The 22,359-nt window shown below is 38.2% G+C and overlaps 1 protein-coding gene across 2 annotated transcripts in view; it reads right to left on the bottom strand.

Moving 5' to 3' along the window:
* The window catches only part of Mtr4 (exosome RNA helicase Mtr4), a 499,068-nt gene that overhangs the window by 116,582 nt on the left and 360,127 nt on the right, over nucleotides 1-22,359 (bottom strand). Inside the window, exon 19 of one of the 2 annotated variants that reach the window (XM_090371841.1) lies at nucleotides 4,925-5,035. The exons of the other annotated variant lie outside the window; for it this stretch is intronic. Coding sequence (XP_090227967.1) covers nucleotides 4,925-5,035 — 111 coding nt within the window. The remainder of the gene's footprint in view (nucleotides 1-4,924; nucleotides 5,036-22,359) is intronic. 2 annotated transcript variants of the gene reach the window in all.

Here is a 22,359-nt window from a genome sequence, read left to right as displayed (position 1 = left end):
TTGGCTTCAACCTCTAGCTGAAGTCGATGCAGCCTTTACAATCTTATCTGTAACTTCTTCATATGATTCATGTTTTTCAAACCCTTCAAAGCCTTTTACGTGCCATGGGCATATTTTCTTCCATGCACTATTTAAACAACTTTTAGTAATTTCCGGTCAGGCCTTATTAATGTTTAAGATGTCGTGGTAAATACTGTAAAATTTCCAAAAGTCTCTAATGTACAATTTTTCTCATCGTCTACTGCAGACAATGTCTGAGCAAATTTTGTGCGTAAATAGTATGCTTCTAAATTTGAAATAACACCCTGATCCATACATTGGATGAGTGAAGTTGTGTTTGGTGGTAGAAATATGACTCTCACGTTCGATGTTTTTTTATTTGGTTTTTAGGAGCATTAGCAACTAAGGCCATATTGCTCTGGGGATATGCGGTGGTCGTTCCCTGACCTTTCCACATCCACTATATTTGGTGGTTATGGGCTCGAAATCAAGTCTAATCAAGAAGTGCGTGCTACGCACTGCTGTTCCTGCCCACCTGGCTAAGGAGGCACCCTCACATTCGAATTGAAATCATCTTAGTCAAGGAGCATTATCTAATAGAAGTAAAATCTTGAAAGAAAAGTCATTGTTGTTACAATATTTTTCAACCTCGGAATGAAGCAGCATTTAAACCAATCCTCAAAGAGAGATATTGTTATCCAAGCTCTTTGGTTCAATCAGAAATGCACGGGTAGGGTGGCTTTATTGATGCCCTTAAATGACAAGGATTTCCAGAATGGTACAAAAGCAGTGGTTTTAATCTGTAATCTCCTGCAGCATTAGCCCCAAGAAAGAGTGTGGCCCTATCTTGTGAAGCCTTGAAACCTGGCGTTGTATTTTCCTCTTTGGCAATGTATGTTCGATCCAGCATTTTTTCCCAATACAGAGCAGTCTCCTCGTCAACATTAAAAATGTGCTGCGTTGAATAGCTGCCTTCATCAATAATTTTTTTATACATCACAAAATCTCTCTGCATCTGCAGAATCGGCAGTGGCGAATTCACCGCGTACTTAAATGTTTCGGAAACCAGCAAGATGCTTGAACCTATTAAACCACCCGTTACTTGCCACAAACATGGCTTGGGGTTTGCTGTACTTATCCTTACTATCTTCATAAATACTTGCTTTTGACTGAATGGTCATTAGACTCAGGGGCACTTGCTTTTGAATCTAATTTTCCATCCATATTATTAATAGCTTTTCCATCTTTGATATAGCACCTGAATGCTGTTTTGTGATCACTGTTGATCTTAAGTGCGTTGATCCTTTGACATATTCTTTTATATGCCACTGTCCTTTAAAACAGTATTCACTGTTGAAGCAGGGAGACCTAATTCCCATGCAATAGATGACGAACTTTGTCCTGCTTCATACTTCTTAATTATTTTCATCATTTCTAAATCAAATTTGTTTTGTTTCCTGGCACTTATCACCACTCGCAATTTTTGCTGGTCGCTTTCCCTTTATTATTGTAATACGTAAATAGGATTGAAGAGAAGTTTCTGAAAATTTGTTTTTTTATATGATTGAAGATTTCAGCAAAGGATTTCACCATAATACCGTAACGTAAAAATTACGTTAAACACAGAATTCCAGTTATCGGGATTATCGCAAATGCAATAAGATCGAGTTTACTACCCGTTTATAATAGATTGCGCCAACAGAAAAGCCCAATAAACCGGAAAGTGCAAATTGTTTTTATTGTTTTAGGGCAGTGACCTCCAGAAATGTCCTTTAGAAAAATATCACAAAGGCATTCAAAATTAATTCTTATAATGGGGAAACATATGATAACGATTAAAGGGTAGTGCAAGTTCCATTATAAATATGAGCTTTTAGATAGAGATATTTTCAACTTCCAAGGACTTGGAATGAATTACAAAAAAAAAAAAAAAAAACACGAATGTGTTATTGGGTTCACATTACGATATTTTCACGATACCTCTATTTATTCCTATGGGATCCAAAGACGTTTACACGATTTTTTTTAAGTCTGCATCAGCCAGCAAAAATTTCCGTAAATCTGGGAGTTCCTGTGCAAAGTGTTTCAAAATTATGTGTACACACTTAAAAAATTTAAATTTAAAGGATCAATATATACAAATTTAATTTTTTTTTTTGATACTTTGAAGACAAAAAAACAATTTAAAAAAAAAAAAAAAACAACTACTTTAATTGTTCAAAATGCATGAGCAGCAGCTATCTTTAACAGTTCCACATACTAAAATGCAAAAACCAGGTGAAATGTTTAGTGCTTCTTGTTGAATTTTCTTACACAATTTCTCCAATGTTTGCAGTTTACCGTAAACATGATTTTTTGAGTATCCCCAAGCAAAAAATCTAAAGGGGTACGATATGGCGACCTTGGAGGTATTGAAAAGCACTCCCTCGACGACCTATCCAGTAATCATGAAATTACTGGTCAATACATTGCGCACAGCTGTATGGAGGTGCATTATCTTGTTGAAAATATACCAATATATTGGGGTACAGCCTAATCCCTCAACATATCCAGATAATTTCTTCCATTAACAGTGCCTTTGAATTGATAGGGAACAATTATTGCATGTGAAGAGAGCCCCATCCACACAGTAATGCCTGGTAGACTGACATCTTTCTGTAGAGTGATGTGTGGATTTTCAGTGGCCCACTAAACACAATTGTGATGATTTATATGGCCATTCATTTTAAATGTGGCCTCATCTGACAACACAATTGTATCCTGAAAAGCATAATTTCACCATTTTTTTAATGTAGTGCTCACAAAATTGCAATCGTCGATTCAGTTCATCTTCCTAGATTGCATGTACTAATCGAGGTATAAATGACTTAAAGTTTAATTCCTTCATCATTCTAAAAACACTTGTATGGTTTAAATCTAGCTGTTGTGAACACCGTCTTGTTGATTTTCTTGAGGTGCACAAGATTGCACTTCTTGCAGTTTCAACGTTTTCATTACTCCTTGATGTCCTCTTCCGGCCACATGCTAAGTTAGTGATATTCTAAATGGTTCCATGATCCTCAAATTTATCCCCAAAATGAGTAATTGTTAAATATGTGGGCACTTTTGTTCCATATCGTGATTTCCAAGCACGCTGAACTTCATTGACAAGTTCATATTTCCAATACCATTTTATAATTGCTTTTCTTTCTTTAAAACTTAATTGGGTACTCTCCATCATTTTAGAGGTATCTATAAAATAAAACAAAAATTAAATTATTGTAAAAAAATTGTCTATTTTTAAGCTACAAAATGAGTTTAAGAAAATGGTGCATATTGTTCATTAAACAAATTTTTAAAGTGTGTATACATAATTTTGAAACACCCTGTATATACTTCACTAAGCTTACAAGTGAAAAAATGTAAATCTATGTATGTATGTACTACTGAATGAGTTAAGCTGGCCACATTTAAATGGAACTGCAGATGGCCAACACAAAACATGTAATTCATTGTATTAAAAAAAGTCTGATGACTACCTCTTGAAGGTAATTTTATTTTTAATCAAAGGAAAAAAAAAATTATCAATGTTTAGTTAATATTCCATGTGGGTGAAAAATTACTAAGATGTTAATATAAAAGTAATGGTGCAGCGAGGCTCTTATATTCAGTGACATACTTCACACTCAACAACACTGCAAAAGTGCCAATTTTGTTTAGATATTTGCGTAAGTATAAATTACATCTGTATTATGCATCCCCTAAACACATTATGTGAAATATAACCCTTGCTTGTTCAGTGGTTTAAACAGAAAGATAGTCTTCTTTTCAAACATTGCTATTGAAACACAAGAAACTATAATGGTTTTTGAACAGTACATTGTACTAATTATTTAGGCTTAGTATGCAATATAACCAGCTTCTGTAGCAGAGTGGTCAGGAGCAGGAGTGCAGTAGCACGCACTCTTTGAGGAGACTGGCTTTCAAGCCCCTGACCACTAAATATGGTCAATCTGCCAATCCAAACTGAACCAGCATGGCAGATTATGGTCCATTTTCCTCAACATGAATTGCTGAGGAGGCTTCCATCCTGCAGTGGATTAATAATGGCTGCAGTTTTTTTATGCAAATATAAAATAAAAATATTTGAACTAGTTATAAATTTATAAAAAATAATGGTAATATAATTCTAACTTGGGTCCTTTTAAAAAGAATTGTTTTAACAAATTCACTGCTGCTTGTATTTGGAGGGTCCTTTCTGTGTGCCTCAAACCAAGTAACACTGGCATCTGTTGTTTGTAGCATTATAACATCGACAGATGCATTTCAACAAGATTCAGAATCAGCACCACTCAAATACAATTCTATTTCAAGACCAGATGACATATTATAAAGAATTGATTCAATGTCATTGACTTCCACATACTGACAATCTGTTTTCCTTTTCTGACGTGATGTTCAAGGCTGTGAATCCATTATAACCCTGTAGCATAAAACTCTACAGGAAAACACTTTTTAGAGAAAATTTTATCAACAGACACACTAAGGATAATGTTCTGTTTTTCACCAACTAAAGAATTAAAATTCAGCAAGAATAATCTTTCTTTTCTTTTTTCAGAAAATACTAAACTAGATAAAATAATTTCAACAAACCAAAGAAAACATACGATTGGCAATAAGCAAAATCCCAGCAAACAGCCCATGGTTCAATCAGTGTGTTGCTACTGAACAGCTGTTCATTTTGTGCCTCCCCCTTCTCTCTCATTATACTTGTAATTGTTGGTTTTACTGTTTAAAACTGTATTATATCATTAGTGTGAAAATACATGAAAATTAATATATAAAAATCATAACTTAAGAGCTGTATATAAGTTACAAATGAAGTTTATGACATATCTTATAATATCCTATAACAGCATACTAAAACAATTAAAACAAACATTACCTGAATAGATTTCAGAACAGCCATTCGATTATCTGAAGGGCGTAAATCATCAGGGCACTTGACACGTACTGAACTAACTTGTGCTATTAAATTTATTTTAATAGGAATTACCTAACAAGAGTGTGAAAAAGAGAAAAAACATAAACAACAATATTTTAACCAAGTTTATAACAAAATATATACAAAGACATCACTATATAAATAAAAATAAATAAACCTACAGCCATTTTCAATCCACTGCAGGATGAAGGACACCGCAGCAAGTCATACAGAAAGAATGGACCGTAATCTGCCACGTTGGCAGATTACCGTATTTATCAGGGTACGAGATAAGAACTGGGTACGAGGGTAGCCTGTGCGGACGAAGCTCTTTTACGCTCTTGGAACAGAGAAGTTTTTCCTCATTTATTTTCTGATTTATTAGATTAAATTGTCATATTAACTTATTTCTAGAGTAGCTTTATATTCCTAGTTACGATACTTAGTTTAAAGTTTAACTTAGACAGAGATTTTGTAGGTATTACTTAGTATCGGTAACAGTATCAAATCCACGTGTTACAAATTGAACGAGAGGTCTTTTTTTTTAACCAAATTTAGTCGATTTATTAATCAATTGTTATATTAAATTATCTTCTATAAGTAGATTATAGACCTAGGCAGGATCCTTAGTTTATTCTAAATTGAGATAGCGAGATTTGGAAGCTAATCAATACTTACGAGTCCATAGAAGTACCGTTCGTGAATTCCCGCCATTTTTACACGATAGCATAAGCTTAGTGTAGTATAGTGCATAATATAATATTGTCAATTAATCAGTAAATCTATTAATCTTGATAAACTTTATTGTCAATTAAATTGTACTTTTAACTCTATATATATATATATATATATATATATAAAACGACTTAATCGTAACAAATAATTAATACATAACTATAGTGGTACACGTGATACGGAAGTTATATAAAGGGAACTCGTAGAAAACACTAGATACCGAAAAAATAAATAAATATAGCGTTATAACTGTTTTGGGATATAACTTAAGGATTTTAATTTTGTTTTGAAATTTTATTGAATTAAATCGGAATCATGACTCAGACCAGAGCAGCAAAGCAAAAGGCTCAAGCTAATGGGAGTGCTGTGGTTCAGGGGAGAACTGGGGGGGGGGGGGGGGCAGTTGCCCTCTGAATCACAGTCTTTTAAAATGCACTGTTTGCTTGATGTTTGCGGAGCAGTCGGGTACGGGACATAATACTGTCTTTGTGTGTGCACGATGTAAGGAGTGCAAGGAAATCAGGCGACAACTCAGTGTTGTTATGGGCCTTTATGAGAGCTTGAAGGACAGGGTGGATGCCCTCGAAGGAAATAAATTGAGGGGCCCATCAAGCTCTCAGCCGCCCACATCAACGCCAGAGCTTGCACTTGGTCATCAGGCAACACAGAGGCAGCCCCCTAGGCAGAATGCACTGGTCCCACAGGAACTAGTAGTTGTTGGTGACTCTATTGTCAGGGAAGCTGGGAACATGCTTTGTAAAAAGGATAGGTGGAATAGGACCAGGGTATGTCTGCCAGGGGCAAAGGTTGATGACGTTGTAGAGCGGATATCATCTTTTAAGGGCACAAAAGGTGATATAGTTGTACACGTTGGCACAAATGATATTAAGAGTAGGAGACCGGCGAAATTACTTAGCAAGTACAGATCACTGTTGAAAACAAGCCGTGAATTAGGGTTGAATTTGAAAGTGTCTGCAATTCTGCCCAGACACGATAGGAGGGAGTATATGATGAGAGCCTTGTCGATCAATTCGGCCCTGGAGGGATTGTGCAAGGCTCAAGGTGTAGAATTTTTTTCAGCCTGGACTGTACTTGTTAACAGGAGAGATTGCTTCTACAGGGATGGGATACACTTTAATAGAAAAGGTGCAAGAATTTTTGCTGATGCTGTCGAGGCAGAGTTAGGTGGGTCGGAAAACTACTAGTTGGGGGGGAAAGGACTAATAGATTAACAGTAGCCACTGGCAGAGGTGGAAGTGATTCTTGCACTGCTTCTATTGAAATGAGCAGAAGCCTGAAAAACAAGATGCAGGATATTTCAGAGACTGCTGGGAGTCATTGCGGTACAAGTAAACACATGGGTTGTGTTAGGGTAGCCAAGAATAGAAACAGGTGCATGTATACCTGCGTTACACCAATGCTAGGAGTTTGGTAAATAAATTTGATGAATCTGAGGTATTGCTCAAAACATCAAAGGCAGATATTGTTGGGATATCAGAGACGTGGTGTCACACAGATATAAGGAATGCGGAACTGGAATTTGGGGAATAAAATGTGTATAGAAAGGATAGACAGGACAGGAGGGGAGGAGGGGTTATGCTATTAGTTAAGAAACACAAAGTCCAAGGAAGTGAAGCCAGTCGACATCGATGGACAGGGCAGTGTCGAGTCAGTTTGGTGTGACATAAGCATAGGGAAATCAAAATTGAGAGTAGGAGTGTGCTATAGGCCTAATGACTCTGATGGGTATAATAAGATATTGTACAGGGAAATAGTGGGCCAGTAAATCAGAGAGTCTTATAATGGGTGATTTTAATTTCCCAGATATTGACTGGAATTTGTGGGTCGGTCACTTGCACACTAGCAAGGCTTTTGTAGATTTATTGGATGATTGTTTTCTACATCAGCATGTTTGTGAGGCAACAAAAGGGAGCAATACTCTTGATCTGATTATCAGTAGTGATTCTTCATGCATTAAGAATCTGCAGATAAATGAACCACTAGGTGGCAGTGATCACAGTGTGTTGAAGTGGGATTTACTCAAGGAGGTAACTACCATTAGGGGTAAAGGGAAGGGTTTTTGTTTTCGTAAAGGCGACTATGATGGTCTGAGACAGTATTTAAATTCTATACAGTGGGACCAACTGATGATGTTACCAACAGCAAACTCAAAATGGGAAGCATTCAAGGAACTAATCTTGGAGGCTACCAGGCTTTACATACCAACTAAGAAATATTGTTCAAGGTTTAGGCCTAAATGGTTGTCAGATGAACTAATGAGACATGTGGCAGAGAAGAAAAATGCATGGGATACATACAAATTAATGGGTGACATGGAAGCCTATGATAGATATAAGTTGGTCTGTAACCAAGTCACAAAGGAGATTAGGCAGGCAAAGGCAGACTATGAAAAATCCTTGGCAAAGGATGCAAAGAAAAACAGAAAAGAATTCTTTACCTATTTAAACTCAAGAAGGAAAGGGATGAATCAGATTGGTCCACTGGATATTGATGGTTCAACAGTTGAGGATCCTGCTCAGGTGGCTAACAATCTAAACGAGTATTTTGCATCTACATTCACACATGAGGAGTTATTCAGGAAGGAGAATGATGTAGGCAAAGTAAATATTGGCAGTGAGCTGGATGATTTTGTAATAACTGAGAGGAAAGTGGAGGAGAGATTGTTGAAGAAAAACATAAAAAAGGCACCTGGGGTGGATGGGATCTATCCAGTTATATTAAAGGAGGCAGCAAAGGAAGTAAGCAAACCCCTAGCCATAATTATGAGAGCTTCTTTGGACTCAGGGGAGGTACCCATAGACTGGAGATGTACAAATGTAATCCCAATTCACAGAGCAGGATCAAAGGCTGACACATGTAATTATAGACCTGTTAGTTTAACTTCTGTTCCAGGTAAATTAATGGAGGCACTGGTTAAAGAAGCACTGCAGGATCATCTAGACAAGAATTCGGTTATAGCTCAGACGCAGCATGGTTTTGTTAAGGGCAGGTCTTGCTTGACCAATTTGATTGGATACTATGATGTAGTCACAAAAGAACTAGATGCAGGGAATAACTTTGATATTATATATTTGGATCTTAGAAAGGCTTTTGATACTGTTGCACATGCAAGACTGCTGCACGAATTGGAGCAGTGTGGCATTGGAGGCAAATTGCTGCTATGGATAAGGGGATGGTTGAGTGGCAAAAGACAGAGAGTGGTAATCAATGGACACTGCTCAACGTGGACTAATGTTATTAGTGGAGTTCCTCAGGGTTCAGTGTTGGGTCCGTTGTTGTTTTCGGTGTTTATGAATGATATTCATGATGGGATATCAAGTTTAATGTCCAAGTTTGCAGATGATACAAAGGTTGGCAGGGTTGTTAAGGACACCACTGACGCTATGCTGCTGCAACAGGATCTGGAAAGGTTGAACAGATGGGCTGAGAGGTGGCAAATGAAGTTTAACATTGACAAATGTAAAGTACTACATATGGGAAACAGTAACCCCAGAGCAACGTATCAACTCTGCGGTACTACACTGACAATGGTGGAGAATGAAAAGGACCTGGGGGTAATTGTGCAGGCAGATATGAAGTTCTCTGAGCAGTGCAGACGAGCTGCAAGAGTAGCTTATGGTGTCTTGTCAATGATATACAGGAATTTTTCTAGCAGGGATAAGGAGGTGATTATTCCCTTGTATAAGGCAATGGTTAGGCCACATCTTGAGTACTGTATACAGGTCTGGAGGCCTCATTTCAAGAAGGATGTAGAGCTGCTGGAACGGGTACAGAGAAGGGCAACAAGATTAGTGAATGGAACAAAGGGTTGCTCTTACGAAGAAAGGCTTAAGTTTTGCAAATTACAGAGTCTGGAGACTAGGCACCGGCGAGGTGATCTGATAGAGGTGTATAAGGCTTTGAATGGTTTGAGCATGCTCAATGCCAATGGGATTCTTCATCTTGCTCAGAATAATCAGCTCAGAGGGCATAAATTCAAATTGAGGAAGGACGGATGTCGGATAGATGTGCGGAAATTTGCCTTTGGCCAGCGGGTGGTTGGTTGGTGGAACCGACTTCCATCACTTGTTGTTGAAGTTGATAGCCTAAACAAATTTAAGGCTCAACTGGACAGGTATTTCGAGCGAATGGAGGGGTGAAATGGGAGTGGTGTGTGTGTGTGTTTTTTTTTTTTTTTTTTGGCTGATGCTGAATAATAATTAGCATTAGCATTAGTAGATGCATCATATGCCTCTACTAATGCTAATGCTAATCAGTCAGAAGCTTAAGCAGCAGTCTATGAAAGCATGTGCTTTGTCAACCTACTCCTGACCACTCAGCTACTGCGGCCATTTTAATGCCATACAATCTGATGTGCTACCATTAACATGGCATGAGTGTTTAGTAGGTTTACAAAAATCTGAATAAAATATAGGAAATTTGTTTTAAGGGGTAAACAAAGAAATAAATAAATAAAAACAAAACAAGGTAGCTACTGTAGGATGAATACCTCACACATTTAAAATGACCGTAGATTGGATCCACATGATTATTAAATATGATAAATGATTGCATTCATTTATCATATTTAGTAACTTTTATCGTATTATAGTTTCTTGTGTTATTAAATAAGAATAAAGAAGAGTAAATTCCTTTGACTTATGTGGTTACATGCTAGTATATAATGGAGCATCTTGACAATGAGGATATATTCTACTTCCCTAACAGTACAGGCACTCCCCGGCTTATGTATAACTTGATTTACAGAAATCTGACTTTACGAAAGTCTTTGCCGGCCAGTGCAAACTTAAAAAAATTGTAGAAACGTATTTTGCATCCTGTAGGAATAAATAGAGGTATCATGGAAATATCGTAATGTGAACCCAAAAACAAATTGTCTTTTGATAATTTGTTCCAAGACTTTGGAAGTTGAAATTTCCACTATATAACTAAGCTATTTATCTCTCTAAGAGGTCATTTTTTTTAATGAAAATTGTACTACACTTTCATTGTTATATGTTCCGTTATAAGAATCAATTTTGAACACCATTGTGATATTTTTCTAAAACACATTTCTGGAGGTCATTACCATAAAACAATAAAAAACAGTTTGCAATTTTCAGTTTATTGGACTTTACTGTTAGCACAATGTATTATAAACAGGTAGTGAACTCTATCTTATTGCATTTGCAATAATGCCGATAACTGGAATTGTATGGTTTTTTACGTTACGGTATTATAGTGAAATGAGTTTCCCTTCAATGAAACCTTCAATCATATAGAAAACATAATTAAATTCTCAGAATCTTCTCTTCATTCCTATTTAACCATTACAATGGTGAGAGGAACCAACGGAAAGTCCAAGTGCTGACAGTGCTAGGAAACGAAACAAATTTGATTTAGAAATAAAGATGAAAATGATTACGAAGTAGGACAAAGTTTGTCATCTATTGCATGGAATTAGGTCTCACTGCTTCAACAGTGAATACCATTTTAAGGGGCAGTGCGCATATAAAAAGAACGTGTTAAAGCAATAAACCATTTAAGATCGACAGTGATCACAAAACAGCTTTCAGGTGCTATATCGAAGATGTATACGAGAAATCTTTGGCAAAGAATGCTAAGAAAAACAGCAAGGATTTCTTTACTTATATAAACTCTAAAAGGAAGGGGATGAATCAGATTGGCACACTTGATACCGATGGTTCAACTGTTGGTGATTCTGCTCAGATAGCAAACAAACTGAATGAGCATTTTGCATCTACATTCACACATGAGGAGTTATTAAGGAAGGAAAATGCCAAAAGTTTATCAAATTGTAACAGGGTGCTTAATGATTTTGTAATAAGTGAGAGCAAAGTGGAGGAGAAGTTGTTGATGTTAAACATAAGAAAGGAACCTGGAGTGGATGGAATCTATCCAGTTATATTAAAGGAGATGGCAAAGGAACTAAGCAAACCCTTAGCCATTATTATTATGAGAACATCCTTGGACTCGGGGGAAATCCCTACGGACTAGAGATGTGCAAATGTATCTCCAATTCACAAAGGGGAATTGAAGGGTGACACGAGTAATTACAAACCAGTTAGTTTAACTTCTGTTCTGGGTAAAATTATGGAGTCACTGGTTAAAGATGCATTGCAGGATCATCTAGACAAGACTGCAGCAATAATTCAGACACAGCATGGGTTTGGTAAGGGAAAGTCTTGTCTGACAAATCTGAATGAATACTATGATGTGGTTACAAAGGAACTGAATGCAAAAAATAATTTTGATATAATATACTTGGATTTCAGGAAAGCTTTTGACACTGTTGCGGTTGAAATACTACTGTACAAATTGGAGCAGAATGGTATTAAGGGTAAGTTGTTACAATGGATAAAAGGGTGGTTGAGTGGGAGAAAACAGAGGGTAGTAATCAATGGATGCTGCTCTACATGGACTAATGTCCATGTTTTAGTGGAGTCCCACAGGGTTCGGTGTTGGGCACATTATACTGATGAAGTATACCAGGCTTAGTGTCGAAGTTGGCAGATGATACAAAGGTTGGCAGGGTTGTTAATAACAGTAATGGCAGTGTGCTACTGCAACAGGATCTAGAAAATTTGGGCAGATGGGTTGAGAAGTGGCAACTGAAGTTTAACATTGACAAATGCAAAATACTGCATATGGGTAGAAGTAACCCCAGAGGAACATTCCAACTGTGTGGTACTACATGTAGGGTGGTATAAAATGAAAAACGTGGGAGTAATTGTGCAGTCAGATATGATGTTTTCTGAGCAATGCAGACAGGCTGAAAGAGCAGGGCATGGGTTTTTGTTAATGATATACAGGAATTTTGCTAGCAGGGAAAAGTAGCTGATTATCCCTTTGTATAAGGCAATGGTCAGGCCACACCTTAAGTACTGTGTACAGGTCTGGAGGCCTCATTTTAGGAAGGATGTAGATTTGCTTTAGGGGCCTCACATCTGGTGAGTATGGGCTTGGCACACCCAGGGTCCTGAGCTGGATATCATCAATCTTCTCTTTCTTGGTGATTCTCTCTCTCATGGTAATTCGGAAATTTTTTTTTGGCTGGTGCTGTTGTTTTTTGGTGCAGGGGCTACTTAGGCCATATTGCACCTATCACCGTTATGAATGTTACATATGCATGGTGATTGTGATGGCACTACTCAAAAACGATCATATAATTCTATCTTTTTTGTAAAATGAAAGAACTCCAGTAGATTAGTGTCGTTACCTATGATGTGGCAGAGTGTCAAAGGTTCTTTAAGGTTTGGCAGAGAGCTAAAAGAGACTTGGCGGGCAGTGGTGTATAAAGTACACTCAATAAGAATATGCTTCATTGTGAGTGGACAGTTGCACTGTGTGCATTGTGGAAGATCGTTACCTGTGAGGAGATAAAGGTGGATAAGGTGACTGTGGCCAACCAATTCGCGCTCCGGTTAAGATTACTTCCTCCCTCCTGTTTATACGGAAGCTGGAGGTCCATGGTTGCGGTTCAGGTTTTATTTGGCGGAGTTTATTGTGCGTTTGGGCTTGCCATTGAATTCTCCATTGTTCTTTACACATTCTTCGAATGTTACTTTTGTAGTCAAGATATGGAACGTAATACTGTGATATTTCTCTGTTGGATGGATGTTTAGCGGCATAGTCTGCACATTCATTTCCTGGTATCCCAGCATGGCCTGGGAGCCAGCAGAAAATGGCTATTTGTTGGAGTTCTTGAAGATGCATCAGTTTGGATTTTATGAGCTTTATTAAAGGATGTGTTTGAGAAGAATTGTTCTGTAAAGCTATAATCGCACTCTGGGAGTCCATATATATCATGCTTTTATGGATGGACAGATGGAGGATATTTTCTACTGCAAGTTTGATGGCATATAATTCAGCTGTATAGCTGCTGCATTCATTGGGAAGTTATATGGAGAAGGTTTTATGAGGGAAAACGGCTGATGCACCCACTCCACTCTCAGATTTTGATCCGTCAGTGTATATTTTTGAAAAATGATGATAATTTTGTGTGTGGGCAATATGGAGTTGCATATTAACATTTGCAAGAGAGTGTTTTCCCCAGTTTAAAAAATAACTGTCACAGAGTGAAATAGACGTCCACGGGGGATCCATACTACTTAAATCTTGAAAAACTTTATCAGGATGTATATTCCAAGTTTCTGATAATGCTTGAGATCTGAGAGTAAAAGGCTGAATTGCCCTAGGTTTATTTCTATACAATGTTGTGAACTGTGGGTCATTAAGTATCGGCCTAATGGGATGGGTAGGTAGACTTTGGATTTTAGTTGTATAGTTAAGAAGTAGCATCTTTCTCCTAAGGCTTAGAGGAAGTTCATGAGCATCAATATAAAGACTTTGAATTGGTGAAGTTCTATAAGTGCCTATAGAAATCCTCAGGGCAGAGTGTTGAATTGGTGCAAGTCGCGCTAACATGCTCTCTCTCTAGCAGAATCATACCCCGGGGCACCGTAGTCAAGGCGAGATCTGATTAGGGCTCTATACAAATGAAGTAACGTGTACCGATCTGCACCCCCTGATGTAGAAGAAATGACTCTGAGTATGTTCATTTTTTTCTGGCAAGACGTCTTTAGATGTTTAACGTGCTCAATGAAGTTCAACTTACTATCGAAAGTCAGACCAAGCAGACGAATGCTGTTCACAACTGAGATAGGCTGGTTTGTTAAGTGTACCTCTGGATCTGGATGCATTTTCAGTTTGTTACAAAAGTGAACTACTTTAGATTTTGAACAAGACAGTCGATATCCATTCTGTGTCATCCATAACTGAATATTATTAACTGAAATTTGGAGCTGCCGCTCAATGAAGGTCATGTTTTGAGAACTGCAAGAAAAAGTGAGATTATCGTCATAGAAGTATAAATTCACAGTGCTGGGCATATTTTTAGTCATGTGATTTATTCTTATTGCGAATAAGGTGGCACTGAGCCTTGTGGGACCCCTTCTTCTATATATGTTTGGGAGAGAACTTGTCGGTATCGGATTTGAAAGGATCTGTGCTGAAGGAAATTCAATATGAAATATGGTAAGTGGCCTCTCAGGTCAAGGGAATGCAGATCTCTCAGGATACCAAAACGCCATGTGGTGTCGAAGGCTTTTTCTACATCAAGGCATACCATGACGAGATGCTCATTTCGAATGAATGCATTCCTGATGTTTGTTTCTGCTTTGACCATGAGATCCAGGGCTGATCGATTTTTCCTGAAACCAAACTGATTGTCAGAAATTATATTTTTAGAGTCAAGAAACCAAGTAAGTCGACGGTGAATTATTTTTTCCAGGGTTTTACTTAAGCAGCTGGTGAGAGAAATAGGTCTATAGTTTTCAGGAATGGAATGATCTTTTCCTGGTTTGGGAATTGCTATTATATAGGAGTGATGCCAGGAACTGGGGAAACAATGATCAAGAAAGATGTGATTGAAAAACGTGAGCAGTGAAGAGAACGATTCTTTATCTAAGTGTTGGAGCATTATGTAGTATATTCTGTCGGGGCCTGCAGCACTGTGTTTTGAAGTAGATATGGCTTCTTGAAGTTCAAGCATTGTAAGCGGCTGATTATAGGGTAAAGAACATTTACTCGTAGGTCTGAAGTTCAGTTTGGACTTTTCAGCTAATACTTTGATCTTCTGGAATGATAGATCATATGGTGTTGAGGCAGATAACTGTGAGAAAACAGTCCCTAGGGCATTTGCTATATCTGTAGGAGAAGAGAGATCCTGCCCATTCCAGTTGAGAAGGGGAGGATAATGGGGAAACTTTGCCATTTAGTTGTTTTATTTTCCCCCATATTATTCTTGAATCAGTATTTTTATTAATCGAGCTCGCAAATCAAATCCAAGATTCTCTTTTAGCTTTCTTCCTAATGTGACGGGCCTTGGTTCTGAGTCTTGTAGTTTATAAGATTGGCAGTGGTGGGGTGTTTTCGAAACAGATTCCATGCTCGGTTTTTTTCTTTTTTTGCACCTTCGCACTCTTCATTCCACCAATAGTTTATGGTTCTATGGGCTGTTGACTGTGATTGTGGAATCGCAGTGCATGCAGTAGCCAGTATTTGTCTCGTGATGTGATTGGTAGCTGTGTCAATAGGACAGGTTTCAATGATCTGCTCATCAAAGGACACTCAGGAAGTGAATTTTGCCCAATCTGCTCTGTGAAATTTCCATTTTACGTAGTTTTGGGAAATTATGGAATGTCCTGTTTGAATCTTACATATTAGCGGAAAGTGATCGCTATTTAGCGGATTGTCGAGGGCCATCCACTCGATACTAGGGAAGAGGATCGGAGAGCATATGGAAAGGTCTATTGCAGAAGTTCTACCCGTAGAGAGATGGATGTAAGTTGGCAAGCCAGTATTTAGTATAGTCAGATTTTGTCTGTCAGCAAGCTGTTCGATAAGTTGTCCTCGTCCATCTGCATTGGGAGAACTCCACAATGGATGGTGTCCATTGATGTCGCCCAATAAACAGATAGGGGTTGGGAACTGCTGAATAAGGTCTTCCAATTCATGGATGGTATAGGAGTGATTGGGCGATAGGTAGATAGGGGCAATTGTCAAAGTAATACCAATCACAATACGTGTTGCAACAGCTTCGATGGAGGTTTGTAAAGGAATGAATCTGCAAGGTACTTGTGAGTCTATGAGTATGGCTATCCCTCCGTGAGCATTATTTGTAGCAGTTCTGTCTTTTCTAAAGAGTGCATAATTCTTAACTGAGAGTGACACATGCCGTGTTAAATTTGTCTCTTGTAGGCAGATGCCTACGGGATGGTAACGATCAATTAACTCGTGGATATCATCAATGTTACTGTGAATTCCTCTACAGTTCTACTGTATGATTTGGTGCATTATTTGGCTTTGTTACTTGAGGAAGATTCTGAGTCATTTTTATTCCCAGGCTGTTTGTGGCGATCGAGTTTCATTTTCTCTCTTCTTGGAAAGGTTGGGCGTCCGGTATCCATGACATCTTCTGCATGAAGGTCTAGGATAGGTTCATTTGGGACAGTATTGCTATCAGTGTCCATATTTACTGAAGTGATATTGTTTGTTTTCCGATTTGGAACAGAGTCAGTTTTTGATTTTGAAATATCTGATGGTCTATGTGGGGTAGCTGGTGGGACTGTGACAGGGGTGTTGTTGGCTCTATCTACTACCTCTTGTTCTTTTGGAGTCTGTTTCATCGATGGTGACAGTATAGATCGGGCCCAATCTGCAATCGATATGGTTGGAGGAACTGATACTTCAGTTTGTGTTGCTGTTGTTGGTATTTTTGCATTGCTGCTGCATATGTGTTCTTAGGTGCGTTAAGCATAATTTGCTTTCTTGCCTCTTGGTATGTGTTCTACCCTGTACTTCTGGATTTTTTTTTTTTTTTTTCCAGTTTTCCAGAGGTCGCATGATTTGGAGTAGGCTGGATGCGCACCTTTGCAATTCAGACAGTGTGGTGTTTTGGCATCACAGTCTGTTTGTGAATGTTCTTTTGACCCACAGTATCTCCTCAATAAGCCATTTGCGCATGACCAAATTTTTGGCACTTGTAGCATCTTATAGGATTCGGGATAAAGGGTCTTACTCGGCAGTTGAGATAGCCGGCTTTGACACTGGATGGTAAGATAGGTGTTCCGAATGTCAGGATGATGTTGCGGGTGGGAACAAGTTCTCCATCTTTCCAGATCATGATGCGTTTCGCTTGTATCATTTTCTGATGTTTGAGTTCTTGGACCAGTTCATCTTCTGTTACATTTATCAGATCCCACTCTGTAATTACTTCCTTGGAAGTATTTAATGTTGCATGAGGGGTGACTTGAATGGGTAGTACGCCAAATATTGTTAGTTTCAACAGTCTCTCAGAATGTGCACGACTCACTGTTTCTACCAAGAGGTCTCCAGATCTACGCCTTCTCACCATTTTGAGAGAGCCCGCCACACTTTACAAACATTTCTGTATAAGAAATGGTGAGAGAGTGCTCATAGATTTGTCCGACAGACTATGTAAGATAAGGAATGATGGGCATTCCTGTTGGTCTGTGTCTGTACGCAGTCGTTTAGACTTTGTTACATCGTGAGAAATTTCATGGTCAGCATTGTTGACGGTACTGGATGAGCGCCTAGGCTGCTCAAGCTCTGGGTAATTGTTGTAGTCCATGTTAGGCTCCTTTTTGCCCTGGGAGGTTGACTTCCCCCCACAACTTTCCGGCCCCACCACGGGGAGGCAGGAGCAGTGCCGCAAGGAGGCCAAGCGGTTAGATAAGTTAGTAAAATAGAGTAATATATGTAATGAAAAAGAAAGGTGAGTTTCCTTCCTTGTTCTTACTTGTGATTTTTCAAGTATAGAACTGAATTATAAATGAACTTCTAGTAAAAAAACGATATAACTTAAAATGAACTTTTATCGCTGGGAAAGATCACTATATATTCGCACTTTGAACGCTTGACCTCGAATTCGCTTGGCACCCGAGGCCCTTGGCTGGTGCAGCATAAGCCTCAGGTTTCCTTGCACCATATGGCTAATAATAATAATAATAAACAAGATTGGTGAGGGGAATGAAGGGATCCTCCTACCAAGAGAGGCTTAAGTTCTGCAAATTGCACCGGCTGAAGACTAGGCACCTGCGAGGTGATCTCATTGAGGTGTATAAGGCCTTGATTGGGTTGAACAGTTGTAGAACAGATGTGCTGAAATTTGCCTTTAGCCAGCAGGTGGTTAATTGCTGGAACAAACTTCCATCTGTTGTTGTGGAAGTTGATAGCTTAAATAAATGCAAGGAGGAACTGGACACAAACTTTGAGGGAATGTTTGTGTGACTTTTTTTTTTGTTTTTTTTTTTTTGGCTGATGTATCACATGCCTCTATTACTATTTTCCTCACTGTTTTCCAAATTTTAGGTGTAGGGGCAGTTTGACTAATGGTTGAAGTGAAGCAGATCCCAGAGGTCTTTTTTTCTGCATCATCCAACATGTCTTACATTGCTCAAGTAAATTTATACTGAATAAGATGAAAAACTGTAGTCGTACTGCAAGAAAAGGTATTCCATGCATTGTTTTTTTCTTTTTTAGCTGCACAGAATTCAGCAATCCACCAGATTTTTGAGTGTACTGGTAGTTTTAAGGATGATTTCGGTACGGCGTTTTCTGGTGCATACAATATCTTTTTTGTAACTTAATTAACTGCTTCCTCAGTTGAAGACTATTGGATTATTGGTGGATAAAGTTTGTCTAATTTTTTATATGTTTTTATTCTTGTAATTCTACTAAGATGACAAAAAGGATTTATTGATTAATTCAATTATTATATGAAAATGGTCATTGTGCAGAGTTGGTAATCTTCCACTAGTAGGATATAGTGTGGCTAAACAGATAGCCAAGTCTCTTGCAGTATTTGTTCTGGAAGGGAAGTGAATACTTGTTGGTATTTTGTTATTAAGGAAAAGAAGATTGTTATGTAAAAATTGTGCAATTTGTTTTTCTCTTTGATCTCTATCATCATTACCCCATAGTCTGTGGTGATCACTTAGACCTTCTACGATGCAGAAAAATGGGAGTAGTAGCACATGAGATGATGTTGTTGTTGTTGTTATTTGGTTTTTAGGAGCATTAGCAACTAAGGCCATATTGCTCCGGGATATGCGGTGGTCATTCCCTGACCTTTCCGCATCCTCCGTATTTGGTGGTGAGGGGCTCGAACCCCGGTCTAATCAAGAAGCGTGTGCTACGCACTGCTGCTCCTTCCCACCTGGCTATGGAGGCGCCATGAGATGATGTAAATGATTTTAATGGATGGTACAGTTTGATGGGATATATAAGGAGCACTCTGTAATGTAGATGTCAATAGCTATGTGGACTGTTGCTGCCTCAAGCAAAATATGGTTAACAGGAATATGTAGTTGTGTTAGAATAGCTACACCACGATGACGTGTGTTGTTTTGATGGGTTGTCATTCCTAAAGATATTACACCGACGTAATATTGTTATATCCTGTGGTTTTAAATATTCCAACTGAACAGAAATTCCACTGAAGCAGTGTGTGCATTATTATGAGTTTTTTTTTTTTTTGCTTTTCACTCTTGTTTTTGACTTTTTTTTTTTTTTATAGAAAGAATGGCTCACTTAACAAAAACTTGCAGGGCAGGATTGCCTGTAGTTTTTCCATCTATATCTATTTCCTCTTGGCAAGTAGAGATTTTGCTCTGTATTTCTGTCCTTGCATCCTTCCTTAGGTGAGCAGAGCTTTTCAATTGGAATCAAAAATGGCATATTGATTTCTTGAGTATGCTTACTCAATAGGGTTTTATGTAATTCAAGAGACAAACTCTTTTGGCGAAATCTAATTCAAGATAGCTCTGTGATTCAGTTGATTGGCTACATGCGTGATTATGGCTTACCATAATTAAGTCAGTAAGTCTGTTTGCATGAGTTGGTGGTGAGATAATTCATTTTGCTTACTGGTAGGAAACATTATGATTTGTTTTATATTTCTGGATAACTTTTTTTTCTCACTTTTATGACAGTCACAGGTTCTAGCATAAGCAGGGTAGCTCTTTTTGTAATTTGGGCATAGATGGATTGGTTTTGGGGCAGTACAGGCTTTGTAGTTGTGTGCTACCAAGCCACACTTAGCACAAGTAGGGGGGTATCCCAATAAGTTGTCTGGGAATGTCCGTACTTCTGGCATCAGAAACACCATAATGGTTTGGAATATCTAATGATGCATACCAAATATCCAGCTTTGATGGAGGTCAAAGGCTGTGGTGTACTGAAGGTCAAGATTTCATGTTGGTATGAAAACAGCATCTTTATTTGTAAACATTCTTTTAACTTGAATTACTCCTTCTACTTTATGTTCTTCTAATATCATGTTACACACTTTTAACAGATTCCAGTTTGAGATCATTCCTTTAGTGGTCTGTGGGGTATCACAGTTACTTGTAATCCATCAAAGACATTAGTATTTAAATGTCAATCAGAACATTATTTGTTGGGGATCTTAACAAGGATGTCTCCTGACCTGAATCTTTTTACAGACTGCAGATCTGGCTATGCTTTCCAATTCCTTTTAAACTCTATAAACAGAGAGAGTTTACCAACATCATTTTCACATGATCACCAACATGATCACCACTGTGAAATGAGTGGTCACGAGCCTTAGTCAAATGCTGAAGTGGATAGAAACCTGCAGCCATTGCTCAGTAAAGGACACGTTTATGCAAAGTGTCCAAATAAAAGTGAGGTTTAAGATTCGATTTTACAGGTAGTGATGGTCACGACGTATTGTCTTTTGAGAACCTGATATTCTGTTTTAAGCCTTTCAGTGTCAGGAGGTGGCCAGCTCCTGCAATCTTGTTGCTAAGTACACCTAGCATGATGCACATGCTGATGAAGTAAAGTTAGTTCCCGGTTCCCCCAAAGACTGGGATGGTAGGACTGAATTTTCATTTTGGCTGCTTTATTACAGGTACGACAGAGAGCACCATTAAAGTAGGAAGCTAATTCAGAAGCTGATGGATAAAGCTTATGGTTTCAAGTAACAAGTCAGTGTGAATTGAGCCATCAAACCAGTACCTCATGATGTGTTGCAAAGAAAATCTTCAGTCCTGTAATGGAGGATTATGTTTGTGCAGAGCAAGTCACAGAGAAGGTAATCTCACGAAGGTCACTTAAGCAAACGTTGGTATTTACTGTCTAGTCATTAATAGTTGAAGAAACAGTGCAGGAAGTGGCAGTGAGGTCTATATTTTGATTCGCCATTTAGAGAGCTAAAAGTATGAGGTGAGCTGGGTTTATTTGCAAGTCAGCATATGTGAAAGGAGGAAAGTCTTCTATAAGTGAACCCTTGCAGTCAGTACAGTAGGAGTGCCAAAGACTGGATTTGGCATTAATAGCTGGCATTACAATAAGTTTGGCAGTACTACCAGAGAAAGAACTTGGTCAAGATAGCCAAGGTGGAGTGTCGGAAATTGGTGGGCAGTACAGTAAAACTAAAAAGTAAGAGCCATACGGAGTAGAGTTCATACCAATCAATAAGCTTTTTGCATATTGACTGGTAAGAATAATTATCTTGATTATGGATTGACTATGATGAAGGTTGAATAACTCTAAAAGAAATACAGTATCCAGTTATTTTCCACAGAAATGGTATGGTTATGGTAAGACTATAATATCATTTAATTTTATCAGTTAACCTTTCAGACTTCATCGGCCACCAATCATGACCACTGACATTCAGTTAAAGCAAGCTAAGTTCAGAGACTGATTCATCTGCAGGTGAAGAACTGGTAAGAGATAATTAATCCGTTGTCTTACCAGTTCCGTGGCACACAATAATTCTGGGCATTTGGAATGTAGTGAATGTTTTGAGTCCTGTTTACTGGCATGATAGTTTGCACAGACAGGAGGCGTTAACTGCTAAACCTTCCAACATCCCAAGTGACAAGTCCTTTCATCTTATTACTCTGTTATCTTATTTGTCCAAAACACTTGAATGATTGATTCCTATAAGGATCACTTCTCTTTTCGCTAATACCTCTCTTGTATCAGATGATCAATATGGTTTATGACCTGGACAAGGCACTGAAGAAGTACTCTATGAATTCCTTTCTACAGTTCATTCTGCAAACTCAAAGTACATTCTTGCC

Source organism: Mastigoproctus giganteus, chromosome 4 (genome assembly GCF_048544385.1).
Source record: "Mastigoproctus giganteus isolate SK-2022 chromosome 4, ASM4854438v1, whole genome shotgun sequence".
Classification (NCBI taxonomy): Eukaryota; Metazoa; Arthropoda; class Arachnida; order Uropygi; family Thelyphonidae; genus Mastigoproctus; species Mastigoproctus giganteus.
The sequence above is the reverse complement of the archived record's forward strand: the minus strand, read 5'-3'. Positions and strand labels throughout refer to the sequence as shown.